Source organism: Oryza sativa, chromosome 1 (genome assembly GCF_034140825.1).
Source record: "Oryza sativa Japonica Group chromosome 1, ASM3414082v1".
NCBI lineage: Eukaryota > Viridiplantae > Streptophyta > Magnoliopsida > Poales > Poaceae > Oryza > Oryza sativa.
The window spans coordinates 36,903,112-36,919,204 of NC_089035.1; the positions used below are offsets into that span (position 1 = coordinate 36,903,112).

The 16,093-nt window shown below is 42.6% G+C and overlaps 2 protein-coding genes across 4 annotated transcripts; both read left to right on the plus strand.

Annotated features, from left to right (window-relative positions):
* Nucleotides 1-938: 938 nt before the first annotated feature.
* On the plus strand, nt 939-8,365 carry LOC4327511 (pumilio homolog 1). The gene is made up of 10 exons (XM_015755739.3): nt 939-1,284; nt 1,393-2,062; nt 2,945-4,485; nt 5,072-5,213; nt 5,345-5,452; nt 5,537-5,749; nt 5,836-5,946; nt 6,779-6,973; nt 7,597-7,771; nt 7,912-8,365. The coding sequence occupies exons 2-10, from the start codon at nt 1,403-1,405 to the stop codon at nt 7,947-7,949; spliced, it is 3,183 nt and encodes a 1,060-aa protein (XP_015611225.1). The 5' UTR covers nt 939-1,284; nt 1,393-1,402; the 3' UTR covers nt 7,950-8,365.
* A 539-nt stretch (nt 8,366-8,904) lies between these two features.
* LOC4327512 (transcription factor PCL1-like) lies at nt 8,905-11,627 on the plus strand. 3 transcript variants are annotated; one of them, XM_066305367.1, is made up of 2 exons: nt 8,905-9,988; nt 10,118-11,627. In XM_066305367.1, exons 1-2 carry the CDS (start codon nt 9,231-9,233, stop codon nt 10,410-10,412), a joined length of 1,053 nt encoding a protein of 350 aa, XP_066161464.1. In that variant the 5' UTR covers nt 8,905-9,230; the 3' UTR covers nt 10,413-11,627. The 3 variants fall into 3 exon arrangements, with proteins under 3 accessions (XP_066161464.1, XP_066161473.1, XP_066161468.1); XM_066305376.1 differs by having other exon boundaries at nt 11,158-11,627; XM_066305371.1 differs by having other exon boundaries at nt 9,066-9,988; nt 11,162-11,627.
* Nucleotides 11,628-16,093: the final 4,466 nt, after the last annotated feature.

The window sequence follows — 16,093 nt, forward strand, 5'->3', positions numbered from 1 at the left end:
TGCAGATTCCTCTATCATCCTGCGAAACAACTCCAAACTTTCAATGTGACAACCTAGTTGGAACTTAAAATCATAGACATGAGGCACCGCGTTATACATGGCCTAGGGTAAATTTTCAGACCTCTCCAATGGAGGAACCTTGCCGAGAAATTAAAGCAACAATCTCCTCCCCAACGCCGGCAAGAGCATTGGAATGCGTTTTTTTCGCGTAGCTGTTCACATGGTTACAACTTACAACTCCTGTTCGGTTGAAAAAACACGGGAAATCTTCTCCAAGATCAATGATGGATCCAATCATCCAATATACAAACGGACTGATTTGGCCATGGATGGACCATTTACCGTGCATTCCATTTGTGGGAAACTCACAAAAGGTCTCATCAGCTTCTTATCCAGAACTTGGCCCAGGATTGGAAACTCGTCAAGGATTTTTTTTTTCAAAAAATAAAGATTATACTCGTGCGAGTCCCCGTCAGAATACCTGAGGCCGTGCAGCGGGCAGGCCCAATCCGCCCCGTCCGTGCTCCCCGCACGAGCGAATCTAGGGGCTGCCACGTGGCTCGCACGCGCACGTGCCTGGGCCCCACCTGGTGCTCTCATTTACCACGTGCGGGCCCCACCGTACCGGCCCTAATCCCAAATTCCCAGTTTAACGAGAAGCCTGATGACCACTCCACCAACTGGGCCCCACATGTCAGTCGCCCAGACAAAATAATCATGTCACTTAATCCGTTCACTAAATACGCATAATCCGGTACAGGCCCCGGCCCCGCGTGTCAGTGAGGAGTTACTCCTGCGCCAGCGCCCGCAATAAAAGTTATAAAACCCTAGGGGTTCTTGCGGCGGGGGAGATCTGGGCCGTCGATTCGTGGATCCGACGGCGCCGGTGCTCCGAGGGCTCGTGCTTATCACTCCGCCGTCTCCTTCCTCGGGCAGTCGGGTTCCCCCCTCCGGACTGCTGCTTACCGTGTGCTCTCCCCCATTCCCCCACTCCCCCCTTCCGCGAGCAGGTTCGAGGTTTCGGTGGCCGAAAATGGCGGAATCGCCGGCTGATCGGAGCCCAATCTGAGCCTGGACGCGCAGATACCGCGCCTTCCTGGCCCGATCTCTCGAAACCCCTTGAAAAATCCGAGCCGAAATGGCGGCCACCGCCCCGATCGGGCTTGCGAAGCGCGATTCGGTGGTGCTCTGGCCTGGGGGTCTCGCGAGCTGCACTTATTGTGACTGAAAGTGTGGTCGGCTCTTTGCTGGTTGGTGTGGGCTTGGGTCGCGGAGAGAGTAAAGGTGCGTGTGTGTTCGCCGCGAGGGTGCGATTCTTCCTACGCGCTTGCCATTTTTGGGGGGATTTTATGGCGTGTTCATTTTGTGCGATTTTGGTGATTTGTGGTGTAGGGTTTGTGGCATGATCAGCGCTAGCGCTGTGGCGATGCGTGGGGAGATGGGTGGCGGTGGCGGCGGCGGCGATGAGGGAGAGCTGGAGGACGAGCTTGATGCCCTCCTCGGAACCGGTGGCGCTGGCGCGCGTCGGCGAGGTGAGGACGCGGGAGAGAGGGAACGGGAGCTCAACATGTTCAGGAGCGGGTCGGCGCCGCCGACTATAGAGGGTTCGCTGAACGCCATCAGCGGGCTGCTCCGCGGCGGTGGAGAGGCAGCCGTTACCGTTGCAGCGATTCCCGACGCTGAGACGTTGAACGGGCATGGTGGTCTCCTCTCGGAGGATGAGCTCCGGGCTGACCCGGCCTATCTATCCTACTACTACTCGCATGGCAATCTGAACCCAAGGTTGCCACCGCCGGTGCTATCCAAGGAGGACTGGCGGTCCACACAGAGACTGAAGGCGGGGGTGGTTGGAGGAATTGGTGACGGAAGGAAGGTATCGCCGGAGGAGACTGGACATGAGCCGACGGTGGGGAGGCCTGTGTTCTCGCAGAATGTTGGTTTTGATCAGGAGGAGGCTGCAAGGAATGATGTAGGTGGTGCTGCAGAGTGGGTGGATGGTGGAGGTGATGGGCTGATTGGTTTGTCGCTTGGGCGGCAGCGCAGCTTTGCTGATATCCTTCAGGTTTGTCTCGATTACCAGTTGTGACCTGGTGGATAATTCTTTGTATGACGTTGCTGCTGTGAGCTACTGGTGGTAATTATTGTGCATGTTAATATTTTACTGGCTTATGTTGGAATGCTGAATTTAGTCAACAGCAAACACACAATGGATTATCACGGATAGAATTTTGCAGTTTGTTGCTTCATGTTTTTGTTAGCACTGGGTTTTGGATCCACTTTGTTTGGCAGGCTATTCCCTTGTTTCTTCATGTTATCCATTTTTAAGTTGGATATGTCATGGGAAAAAGATGCAGCTGTCCCATAAGAAGTTTTGAATCAATGAATTGTTCCAGCTCGAGTATAATTATTGGCAAAGCCACTGGATGAACTTTAAGCCAGTTGTTGGAATCCTGTAATGTCAGCTCTTGAAGTCTTGTGAGAACACTGACTTCATTTCTGATCTTCCTGATCATCCGATAGTTTTTATGTAGTTTTTAGTATACCCGAACAACATTGTGAAATTATGCACCTAATAAAGCATGCCATTGAAATTACACATTTCTAAAGAGGGAAGTTCTATACACTCATCAGTGTCATGAATGCTATTTTACCTTTTAATACTTTTATCTTTTCGTCATTTAATAGTGCAGTAAATTTGTGTTTAGTTTCTGCTGACTTCGGTGAATTGCATGTTTGATTGAGGAGTCATCAGACATCAATTGGTTTGATCTGTCATGGGTTCAAAACTTCCAATAGCTTGGATTTATTTTATTCTATTGTCTTTGGACATAATTGATCCCTTGTAACGTAGCTAGCATTTTCTATCTTTGATAGATAGATTACTTTGCAATTACTTCTCAAGCTCTATGGTTTTTATAACCCTAGAGTATTTTTCTCGTTGCAGGACAATATTGGCCGCAGAACTCCTGCTTCAGAGCATCCCTCTCGTGCAGTTAGTCGCAATTCTTTTCTTGACAATCAGGAACTACTAAATTCTGCTGATAGCCAGTACTCCATGCATAATGATATTCTGGAAGCACAACGTGCTGTCGGAAATGTGCAAAATGTCAGTGGCCTTCCCAGTATTAATGCATCCGCATCTCAAACTTTTGCATCTGTTCTGGGTTCATCTATTTCAAGGAATGCCACACCAGATTCTCATTATGTCCCTAGGGTCCCTAGTCCTGGCCTTCCACCTGTCGGTGTTAGGATTAATTCTAATGAGAAGAAGCTGAATTGCTCATCATCATTCAACACTGCATCTTCAAAAGCAGTTGAGCCTGATGATATTTTAGCTGCAATATCAAACATGAACATGTCAAAAGATGGTACTTTGGGTGACAGTAACAGCATTAGTCAATCAAAGTTCCAAAGTGAGATAAGTGACCACCAGAATATTTCTCTTGATCCAAAAGCTCTCCAAGTTAATAAGAATCAGCATTCGCTGATGTTGGAAGCTGATACTGATTATTTGGGTATACCACCAATTTCACAACCTTCAAATCCTTCCTTTTCTGATATTAACAAGAATGTCTCAGGTTTAGCGAACATAAGAAATTCTACTAACACACGTATAGATGGACACGCGGAGATGCAAAGGTCTTCTACTTTGTCTACTCGGTCATATCAGAAGTCCCCAACATCTTCCAATGCGAGCCCAGGTGGTTCTCCTGCTCAACACCAGAATATTGACAATATAAATTCAGCCTTTTTGAACTATGGACTCGGTGGGTATCCACTCAGCCCGGGTTTGCCTTCTATGATGATGAACTGTATGGGCTCTGGCAATATGCCTCCTTTGTTCGAAAGTGCAGCTGCTGCATCTGCTATAGCTTCATTCGGGGCAGATTCGAGAAACCTTGGTAACAATATTTTGTCGTCACCTACCTTAAGTCTATCTGATGTGCATAACCTTGGCAGAACTGGTAACCAAACAGCCACAGGTCTTTTGTCGCCTCTTTCTGATCCATTTTATGTCCAGTACTTGAAGGCAACTCAATATGCAGCACAAGGAACTGCCAACTGCAGTGATCCTTCCTTGGAAAGAGGTTTCATGGGTAGTCAATATGGTGATTTAACTGCTGTTCAGAAAGCTTATATTGAAGCTTTGCTTCAGCAGCAGAAACAATATGGAATGCCACTTGGTAAGTCAACCACGTCAAACCATGGCTATTATGGCAATTTGGCTTTTGGCATGGGCATGGCATACCCTGGAAGCCCTTTGGGAAGTCCTGTTGCTTCTCCATCTGGTCCTGGCAGTCCACTTAGACTCAGTGAGCGGAATATGAGATTTCCTTCTAACTTGAGAAACTTGGGTGGCTGGAATTCTGATCCAAGTGGCTATATGAATGATAACTTCCCATCTTCACTATTGGATGAATTCAAAAGTAATAAGGCCAGAAGTTTTGAACTTGCTGAGATTGCCAGTCATGTGGTTGAGTTCAGGTATACCTAGTCGTGTACTTCTGCAATACTGATATGAGTTTGAATCATACTAAAACCCATGAAAAAACATCCAATTACAAATAGGATGAAATGGTCTCCAAAACACAACTGATCACTAATTTTTATTGCAACATGTTTATAATTGGTAACTTAGAATATTTGGACAGCACCTTTTATGGCAAATAAAGATGCATGTATAATGTCCAATTGTTCATTGAGATATTATCAGCTAAAATTTTTAGTAACTTTTTACTGCATGCGTCTGAAAGTCACTTTTTTTTTACTGAGGGAGTATCATCAAAGCATTCTGTTATAGTATCTATCAAAACATTATATTATTTTATTCTCGTCCACTAATTAACTTGTCAACAAAAGGTGAAAAATGGAACTGCATCTTGTTTTTCCATGGTCTGTTGCTCAAATGTAATGCACATAACTAGTCATTCAAGCTTGCAGTCATCAGAGCATCTAGTTTGTGTACCACTGCTTCACTGATAAATAATGATTGTCGACTGACTAATCCTTTTTAGTTATTGATGCATTCTAACTCTTTGAGCTGGTTGTGATGTTCACTTTGATTATGCAGCGCTGACCAATACGGAAGCCGTTTCATACAGCAAAAACTTGAAACCGCAACAGTTGAGGAAAAAGACATGGTTTTTAAGGAGATCATGCCTCAGGCTCTCTCGTTGATGACCGATGTATTTGGGAACTACGTGGTGCAGAAGGTTTTTTTTTTTTCTGAAACTTAGTGGTGCTTCTCATTAGGGAGCTGGGCCGACCATTTTTTTTCTCATAGTACTTTGTCTTTTAAGGTTTGTTTAGCAGCGTCATGACTTAACCTGTGTTTTCTACATAGTTCTTTGAGCACGGGAGTGCAGCACAGCGTAGGGAGCTGGCTGATCAACTATTTGGACATGTGTTAGCTCTCAGCCTTCAGATGTATGGATGCCGAGTTATCCAAAAGGTACTGCATGGCTTGGCTCTGTTTCTTTTTTGTGAAAAAAAATATTCTTATCTTTCAATGATATTTATATTCACATTACTGAAGGCAATAGAAGTGGTTGACCTGGACCAGAAGACAAAAATGGTTACTGAGCTTGATGGCCATATCATGAGATGCGTGCGTGATCAAAATGGAAACCATGTTATCCAAAAATGTATTGAATGTGTACCGGAAGATTCGATTCAGTTTATCATCTCAACATTCTATGGTCAAGTTGTTCCATTATCCACTCATCCCTATGGCTGCAGAGTCATACAGGTTCACCATTGAGTTCTTACATTTATATGTGGTTCTTCTGTCTCTAATATTATCTTGTGTAAACTCACAATTTCTTTTGTATTCAGAGAGTACTGGAGCATTGCACTGATCCAAAAACACAGGAAATAGTCATGGATGAAATATTGCAATCTGTGTGCATGTTGGCACAAGATCAATATGGAAATTATGTTGTTCAGGTTTGTATCCTCTGGAACTATTTTAGTCCATACTACTTTTTGGCTTTGATGTAGCATTCTAGTGTTCTTTTCTACTCTGCAAGACTTAATGGTCACGGACTTGACATTTTTTGCTTTAGTGGCTTGTATGAAAAACGGACATCGATCGTTTCAGATGTATTTAATATTTATGACTTTGTTTTGCTTCTACAGTGAGGTCTTATTTTTCTTCAAGGAATAGAAACATGACTTAAGAGCTGGGTTTGCAACACCAGTTTTGAACTTCTGGAATGTATGAGTTATGCAATTATTCCTCTGTGCTTGTCTAAAATGATTTCACAATCAGTTATAATAGATTTATGCTATCCACACTGAACAGGACAAGGATTCTGAACTTTATACATTCAAATAGGTTGCCTGTGCTGATCATTTTCATTGGATACTGAGTTGCACGGTGTAGGGTCTAACATGTACTGCAATGATTATGCCTAATCACATTTCTGCATTTCATGTCACTTTATTTACATGAGTTAGAATTAGGGATGAAAAATGTGATGGAAATTTCTAACCGAGTACCGTTTCTGTAAAAGTGGTACCTTTTCCAATTCTAGCCATATATAAAATTTTATTTTATTTTCTAGTTTCTGTCAACGTCATATTGATTTCGCTACTAAAATAGTTAAATTGATAAATATAGAAAATTCCTGATCAACTGAGAATTGTTTCTGTAGAGATGATATTGTTTATGACCGTTTTTCATCCCTAATTAGAATCAATTGGTCATCCATATTACTCTAATACCTTCTTTTAAGTGATCATATGTATTGATGACATCCCATTTACAATTGCGCAGCATGTTTTGGAGCACGGGAAGCCTCATGAGCGATCTGTCATTATTGAAAAACTAGCTGGGCAGATCATTCAGATGAGCCAACAGAAATTTGCCTCAAATGTTGTTGAGAAGTGTTTAACATTTGGCGGACCTGCAGAGCGGGAAGTTCTTATAAATGAAATGCTCGGAACTACTGACGAGAATGAGCCTCTTCAGGTTTTCATTATGATATTTGTGTTTTATTGGTGTCCAATTATCTCATGGATTAGAGCTTCATATTTTTCTGGGGGCAGTAGGGCAATTCAATGCGCCTTGAAATAATTTTTTTTTAATTTAACATGGTTTTTTAGGCAATTATTTATGAGATACCATGTTAGGCTCGGTACTGCATTGTGAAATTGTGATTACCATATCTTCTCGCACTTGGACTCGCATGGCAAAACTTTTATTCACCGTAGCACTTTGTCAAGATTTCCAAAAAAGATATCAAGCTTTTCTAGAAAGCTATGTTAAACTCATTTGTCAAAAACATGGCGTGCTGGATTGATCTTGAACGTGCAAAGCTTACTGAAGTATTAAGCTGAATTGCTGAAGAACTGTGTTGGTGTAACTGACCTCATATAAGATGTGAATTACTTTCTGTGTGGTGTTATTTTTCCGATGGTTTAGCGTTTTGCAGATTTTAGTCAGATTTCATATTTACTAAATCATAGACTTGCCTTTGCTGAGCTTTTCTTTTCCCCCCGGAAAAGTTGCATTCAACATTCTGATCTCTCTGTTTTTTTGTTTTTGTTTTTGTTTTGTTTTTGTGTTTTTTTTTTGAAAAATAACACTTGCAGGCCATGATGAAGGATCAGTTTGGTAACTATGTTGTACAGAAAGTACTGGAGACTTGTGATGATCAGCAGCGTGAGTTGATCCTGTCACGAGTAAAGGTTCATTTAAGTGCACTGAAGAAATATACATATGGGAAGCACATAGTTGCCCGGGTAGAAAAACTTGTTGCTGCCGGTGGTAAGCTTTTGTGGACATCTTCACTGAAAAATTATTGAAATAATTTTGTCTTGAAACCTTGGTATTTTTAGCCTCCCTGTGTTGTCTGGTTATATTTATCCTTTTTAACACAGTTTTCTTTTTTCAAAATTTAAATGCAGAGAGGAGGATTGGGCTTCAGGCACAATATCCTTCATAATGGCATGAAAATGACAATGTACAGCTAACCATGGCTAGCCAGATCTACCCTGTGTCTCCTGCTTTGGGCTGCTACAAGCCAACTTTAAAAATAAACGTGTTGTACTAAGAAGATTGTACATTTTGTAGTTTTTGCTTATAGTCATGTCAGGGGTGAGGCTCAGAGTTTATTTACCTGATGACGCTGCAGAGAAGATAGGCGTTTTGTATAAGTCGGTTAGGTGTAAAAAGAGGAAGAAAGTCTATATTTTGCGATGAGACTGTACAAATCTGCGATCCTGAGAGAGCTACCAGCTGTTCCTGTTTAGGATAAGATTTTAATGATCTCCCATGTTTATCACTGATGAATGTACTCAATACTAATGTAATTGTTCCAGCTTCTGAAGGCATGTGCCTTTTACAACCTTGAATCCTTAATTACTGGTTGTGCTGTGTGTTTGTGTTTCGACTGGTTAGACCAGCATGTTCATGATGAGCCGTGGACTGCCATTCTCCGGTGAAGCAATGGCTTCTTTCTGGTGAAGACAATTCAAAACTGGATCGATCGGTTTCATGTGCCGATGTCATTTGAGAGCTACCGTGTCTTACAATTGCAACAACTGAGCCGTCTAAATATAAGTGACTAGGCATTGGACAGCCCCGTCGTTGACATGCCCAAGCGATCTCAACTTACGGTTGTTTAACAACTGAGGAGAGTACGACTACAACTCCTCCGCGTAGCATCGCTGTTGAATCGTTATCCTTTCTACCGACGAAGTGACGTGAGTCTATCAAACCTTGGGGAACCCCAATATTCTCTCCAAAATACTACTCCACTCTTCAGATTTTAGGCGTCGCTCTGCCACTACCCAACGCCTACGGCGGTGAGACCTGAAACCGGATGAGAGGGGCGGCCTCACGACTTCACTGGCTCACCGCCTCTCGTATATATGCGGATATGCCCGCAATTGCAGCGCACCGCACGGGAGTTGTTCTCCTTGATCTGCCCATGGCGTATTGGATGGCCGCCTCGCGTTTTGTGTCGTTCCGAGGCAACGTCGACGGTCGCCACGCCCAGCGAAAACCCGTACCCGTCTCGTCTTATTTTAAAGACGCGTCCGCCTGCGCGCGCGCGACCGCTCCGACGGACTCGCTCCACCGCCAACCCACTCCCCTCGCGCGCCCACTGCCTCGGATCGCCAGCAGCATCCACCCGGCTGTCGTCAGAGGCGCGAATCTGCTGGGCCCCGCCACGGCGGCAGAGCAGAGGGAGAGGCCACCGGGACCCACCCGGACATAGGTTATGTTATCCGCTCGCGGCGGCCGGCCCCACGACGCCGACGCGCCATTGCCCTCGTCCTCTTCCTCTTCCTCTTCCTCGTCGTCGTCGTCGCCGAGCCGTCGCATGGTGGACGCCGCTGCGGCCTCCGGGGACGCGTGCGGCCGCGTGACGGAGTGGGAGACCGGCCTGCCGGCTCCAGGCGAGATGACGCCGGTCTCGCACCAGCTCGTCCCGCCGGCGCTCGCCGCCGCCTTCGGGATCGACCTCGCGGCCGTGGGCGTGCTCCTCCCCTCTCCCTCCGTCGACTCCCCTGTCTCCCACCTCTTCTTCCCCGTCGACGAGGACGACGACGAGGATGAGGAGGGGGAGGGCGAGGGGGGTAACGATGACGCCCCCGCCGCCGCCGCCGCGGGCGGCGGCGGCGGGAGGTGCGGGAAGAAGGCGAGGATGGTGTGGACGCCCGAGCTGCACCACCGGTTCGTCGAGGCGGTGGCGCACCTCGGCGAGAAGGGCGCCGTGCCCAAGGCCATCGTGCGCCTCATGAACGTCGACGGCCTCACCCGCGAGAACGTCGCCAGCCACCTCCAGAAGTACCGCCTCTACCTCAAGCGCACGCGCGTCGCCGCCACGCCGCCTCCTTCTCCACCACCACCTCCTCCTCCTCCTCCGCCCCTGCCGCCGGCGATGTACGTCCCCTGCTTCGCCGCGAAACCACCTCTCGACGCAGCTAACCGCAGCGATTCCCCTCCTTCCAGAACCTCGGACGCAACGACTAAGCAGTAAGCTTTATATTTTGCAAATTTTTTTCCCCAAAAGATAGCCAAAATCAGATAGTACGTTTTTTTTCCTTTTTTTTTCTCATATTTTCGAGGATCCAAGTAGATATATTGAGTATTTAATTTCGTCAGGAATCAAGTGAAACCAATCAAAGAGGTACAATATATTGAACTCCTGTCGTCTGCAAAATCGAAATTTGGCTTACCGTCCGATGGCAAGTTGAGGGATAGTACATTTCAAGTACAGTTATGCACATATCGGGAACAAGATATAGACCACACTAAAATGCCGCTCCTTGCAAAAATTTATCAAACCATTGCATATATTAGTTTTCTCTTGGTGATAGAGTTCATTCTTTTCGGTACCAGTGTTGTCCTCCTGGCGAAAATGTTTTTAGCCACAGACATCCTTGGGCCGTTTAGCTAGAATTACTCTCTTTTTTTTTTCTCTGCGCTTGATCCGTATAGAATGTTTGTTGTTTATACTTTTGTAAATATAATACTTACTACTAGTTACGAGTACTATATTATATTAAAAAAAACTTAACGTTTACATGTCTTCCTTCTTTCTTCTGTAACTTAAAAGCCAACTTTTATGTTTGGCATACATATCCATTGTTGTCGCAACCAAAATTCATTAGTTAGATAGCAAAATATAGTAGTTTCTGTTTTCAGTAACGCGATGATAGACTATTGAAAGCAACTTTATGCTCACACCACCTTCCCTTTAAGAGCAATTTAGGTATTTAAGTTCTTTGAAGGAACTGCTGTAATGATACCCAGTTGATGATTGAATGGTGGTGGGGTTATCTGTAATGTGCTTCCTTGAATCAGAAGACTTGGGTATATGGTTAGGAGTACTTCCCTCCCTTGCCACCACCTTGATGTTGAAATGGACTGCCCATTTCAATGATTATTTGATGCTTTCTGGGGCAATCAATCATTGTTAGAGGAATTATTTGTTCCTAGCATGATTTATACTTTAATATAATTAATATTAGTAAAGGTCAGCACTATGTTAATTCCATGGTTTGGGGGTTCTGGCTTCTAGCAGTATTCCCCACATTCATGGAGCTAGCAAAGGCATATGTCTAACCTTTTACTATGTGTGTTCACTCTTAATAGTTGATACAGTTTCTGAATTGTTTCCTCGTTTTATTCTAACTGGTTAGCTAGCTCAAGGCTAGAGAAGGAAATGCACCAAGAGTGAATTATATTCAGAAGTTGTGTCTCTTAAGAATTAGGGGACAGAACATACAATATTTTTGGATCATTTCAAGTGCATGCTTTCCATGCATGCTCCCATCAAAAGGGATAACGAGACTTGTCCACGAGGCTACGACGCAAAACTCGGCTAAAATAAATATGGAAATGCTGCTCATATCCAAGAACGGCCTCAGGAAAGATGCAAAGTTTTTTTCTGTGTGAGCTGCTAATGCTCGAGGTATTGTCTGAAGGCTACAGGCACAATAAGGTTTACCAAAGGAATTGTAATTAGGTTTCCTCTGATCTAGATTCAGTTTCAAATTCATGCAGCGTGCTGTATCAAATGCTGCCTAGATGTAACATCATTTTTCCTCATCATGTATGTGTAAGATGCTACTCTTTCTAACCTGGTGACATCGGCAAAGCTGCTCCTCAATCCCTTGCATAAGTTTTACTATCTGGAATCTTGACGATACACCCCGAATGCTACCAAAAAATTGCGTTGCCATCTGCAAAGACAGCAACCAGCTAACTCAGATCACCGACAGCTCTTCATACTCCGAACTTCCAAAGAGACAGTGGCGGTTGGTAAGCCGCAATCGTGGAGCTGTGCCTGTGTGTGTATCCATGTCAAGATTCTGGTGATCCGAAGAGGTGATAACGCCACGAGATCCCGGCGCCGCGGCTCGTGGGCTCCAGCAGAAACGAACCCTCGAATTCGTCGCCGTCTCCGCCACGCGCGCGCCGCCGTCGCGCTCACGCGTCGGCCGCTGAACACGACCGGATGAGCTGATCAGCTCAGCTCCGCGTGGCGTCACGACTCGCAAGCAACAAAAGTCTATGTATGGCCAAGTTTAATAGTATAGCCAACTGATAGCTTTAAATCATATATATCATTTATAGTTAACTTAATAGCCAACTCATATAATAGTCAATTTAATAGCCAACTTATATAATAGTTATTTATAAACATATACTCACTCCGTTCCTAAATATAAGTGATTTTGGTTGGATGATATCTAGTACTGAATTTAGACATAGAACATGTCCAGATTCGTAGTACTAGAAAACATCACATCCAACCAAAATCACTTATATTTAGGGACGGAGAAAATACTGCACAATTAATATCTGGTCCACCTATCATTCACACATGTATCTTAAAGTCCGTGCTGCAGCTGGCTACAAATCTATAGCCCGCTGCTCTTCTCTTATTTTTTTATCTCATCAAAATATGTTTATAGCTGGTTTATAGTCTGCTATTGTACCTATTCTAATTAGTAAGACAAGCCGGTAAGCAGCGCTGCCGCTGCCTCGACCGTCAAAACGGATGGCAGAAGCAACTGAATTTTTCTGCGAGGAGCAATCGAATTTAAGGGCGCATCACATGCAGGCATGTGTTATACTGATCTAGGAATTAAGTTAATGCAGGTCTGAACTAGCCAGAATTCCGGTGTGATTGGATGTATACAACATATGTTTATGTTTGACAGTAGACTTGTGTTTGGTATTCAATTCTAGAGCTTGTGCTCATGGGTTTGACAATACGATCCTTCGGAATGTCTAGCTAAAATGGTCGGTGATGTATGTGGGCCGATCAGTGGGCACAGGTACAACCCTGCAACTTTACTCCTATAATCATATATGCTCATGCTATATTTTTCTTGTTAGTTATTAGTGGCCTAAATAGGGTAAATGATGGCAAAAAAAAAAGGAGCCAGGCACACAGGCAAAAAACCGTTAACGAAACCACCTAGGCCTATTCGTTTCTTCTACAAATTGAGAATAAAATTTTGGATAAAAGTGGCACGCTTTTCAAACTGTTAAACGGTGTGTTTCGTGCAAAAACTTTCTATATGAAAGTTACTCTAAAATATCAGATTAATCCATTTTCAAGTTTATAATAATTAAAACTCAATTAATCATATATTATTATCGCATCGTTTTACGTGAAACATTTAATCTTACCTTCATCTTCATCTTCAGAAGAAAAGAGCATCACCTTAAGGTTTATTTCGACTAAACGAGAAAGCTTAGGGGAGTTGATGCCCGGTTTAATAGTTCGAGATTTTATATAGAATCTCACGTAAAGTTTAGTAAGGTAACTAGGCCTTTTTGTGTGAAATATGCAATATTATGTCAGTGTTCTTTCGCATGTTCCATCCATTTTGGGTGGTATATATCTCACACTTGTGCATTCTTTTGGTTTTACTTGAGTTGATTGACCACCGTCAAAATTATTTTTTTAGGAACACTTTCTAGAGTTCCAATATTTAAGTACTTTAATTATGAAAAGAGAGAGATGCCGACTTATCTAAATCTTATGTCAGATGCTTGTTACGTTGACTTGGTGAGTGCGTTTTGCACATAGAAGTTCATCATTTATCAAATGAGGAAGGCTCTTGATATATTTTTCTTTTTGTTCCATCTGTGCATCATTTCGAAAACAGCCTGTTATTACGGTGAATGATGAAGTTACCCTAATTTTTGAACATTGAAAATTCAGTAGCAGTTCCGACTTTTTCAGTTAGTCAAAACAATGCAAGTGGCATACACCTGAAACTCAAACGAAAGATACATAAGTACACCTCTATATCTTAATCTCCATGTAGGCTGTGTTTAGTTCACACTGAAGTCTGGAAGTTTGGTTGAAATTGGAACGATGTGACTGAAAAGTTGTGTGTGTATGAAAGGTTTGATGTGATGGAAAGTTGGAAGTTTGGAAAAAAACTTTGGAACTAAACAGGGCCCTAGTATAGCACCATGATTCCAATGCTACACCAGAATCCGTTGCCGGCTCTGTTCTTTTCTACTAGGTGATACCCCGCAATTTATTGTGGAATTGATGGATGTTGAAATGTTGTAAAGATAATGTGGGGGAGAAGATGGCGTGTCATGCTTGTGTAAAATTTAGGATGCTAATTGCTAGTAGATGATGAGATGGCATACTTGCATGTTGAGTTTGAGCTTTTAATAATTACTAGTGGGTATCAACTATATAAAGTATAGATACATGCAAGCATAAATAATTATACGCATTTGCTCCTGCTATCTCACAAAACAAATAGAAACACAATCAGTATTGCTTCAGAGAGCACTCTGAAAAAAAAAAGTCAGCAGTTTAACTAATTATGCAAGCAGAAATATGATTGGCACAAGTGAGCTGTATCCGCATACCTGCATGCATCTGCGCGTTTTCTGCTGAGCGCTGCTCGTCAACTGCGTCTGCATTCAGCCTGAAGAATACAATACTACGGCCTTTGATGGCCATGAAACGCGGTGAGCAAAGTGCGTTCTTGACTAGCGCACTATTCTAGCTTCCTCTCCTAACCTCTATAGTCTAGCAGTATGTTTGTATTGACCAAAACATACAGGATGATGGCTTGCTGAACAATATGTTTCTTTCTCCTTTTCTTTTCTTCAGACCCACAGGATTAGTAGTAGCCACAATGGTGCCAATAAGTTATGTCATGTTCTTCATGACCTTAATAACTGATAGGCAGTTGCTGCTTTGACTCGCAGCAATTTTTTTTCTTTTTTATGAGGCGTGGATTGTGCACTAAACTAGTCGAAATTGTTAATTAGTTTTCGAGCCATGTGATTTACACCGATCCTCTGAGTAGGTTTGATGTTTTTTTAATCATATAGGTTCTTTAATATATATGTGTGTGTATGAAAATTGCTTACTTAGGCTTCCATAATCGCCGAACTGTCCCGTTTGTTTATGGCCTCTGAACTACCGAAATCGCGGTGATTGAGATAAACGCGTGAATATGCAGCGTTCGGTGTCATGCAATTACGGCTGGAATACGACCATAAACGAACTCGAGCTGGCATTTAATATAGTCAATTACAAAGGGGTTTGCAGTTGGAACCGATGAATACAGGTCACATACGAAGGGCCTTTGTTCACAATCCAAGCCGAAATTCGTACAGAATGGTGAATGCCGCTTTCACCTTTTTTTTAATAATTATTTTCAGGGTTTCTTTGCTGATCTTTTTTACATACAGGGAAAAGGTAAGGATCACTTCTTTCTACGTTCAAAAGATTCCGTGTGAGACCCTGTGCCAAAATATTAGTAGAAATAATATGCGCCATGTTGTTGGCTTAATACTATATCATAAAAAGGGGTTTTGGAACAAGTCCATCACTACAAAATTTATACAGAGAAGGATTTCTCTCTATTTCCACTAATAAAAATTGATAAATGTCATATAAGTAATACTCTCCCCATCCCATATTGATGATCATATAATCAAAAATACAAAAAATTCTAAAATGACCCTCATATAACCATTGTCTCTTCGTTAATATTATTGCATCTACGAATGCAAATTGAGCATGCATGCATGTATGTCTTTCAAGGCAATTAAGCGCACATTTGTTATGCATATGGGGAGTTACAGTCTTTAAAGTCTACCTGTTTCTTGATACTCCACCACATACTCGCACTAAATAAAATGCATGGTAGTTAAGTCTTCGTTTGTCTAGGTGAAAAAAAGTTATAGAGTAAATTTCATAAAGCTATAAATTTAAAGTGTTGTATCATAAAACTACGGATTTAGTGTTAAATTTATCATGAAATTATAGGTTTAATTAGTACTATCAATTTAATCACAAAACTATAATGTTTATGGCTCTAACACCATGGTAGTGTTAGGGATTTGAACCCTAAAATATGTAGTTTTGTGATAATTTTTATATCAAATATGTAGTTATGTGATACTTGACCTTAAATCTATAGATTTCTAATAAATTTGACACTAAATATGTAGTTTTGGGATATAATGTTTTAAATATGTAGTTTTGTGATAGCTTGGTCAACATATCTATAGTTTTGTAAAACTTACTCATATAATGATCAATATAGAACGAAAGGAGTATATCATTAGTATAGGAGT

Coding starts and splice junctions, on each gene's coding strand:
- LOC4327511 (XM_015755739.3), top strand. CDS start 1,403: ATGATCAGCGCTAGCGCTGTGGCGATGCGTGGGGAGATGGGTGGCGGT. Junction 5,214..5,344: donor GGAACTACGTGGTGCAGAAG/GTTTTTTTTTTT, acceptor TTTTCTACATAG/TTCTTTGAGCACGGGAGTGC. Junction 5,750..5,835: donor ATGGCTGCAGAGTCATACAG/GTTCACCATTGA, acceptor TTTTGTATTCAG/AGAGTACTGGAGCATTGCAC.
- LOC4327512 (XM_066305367.1), top strand. CDS start 9,231: ATGTTATCCGCTCGCGGCGGCCGGCCCCACGACGCCGACGCGCCATTG. Junction 9,989..10,117: donor TCGGACGCAACGACTAAGCA/GTAAGCTTTATA, acceptor TAATTTCGTCAG/GAATCAAGTGAAACCAATCA.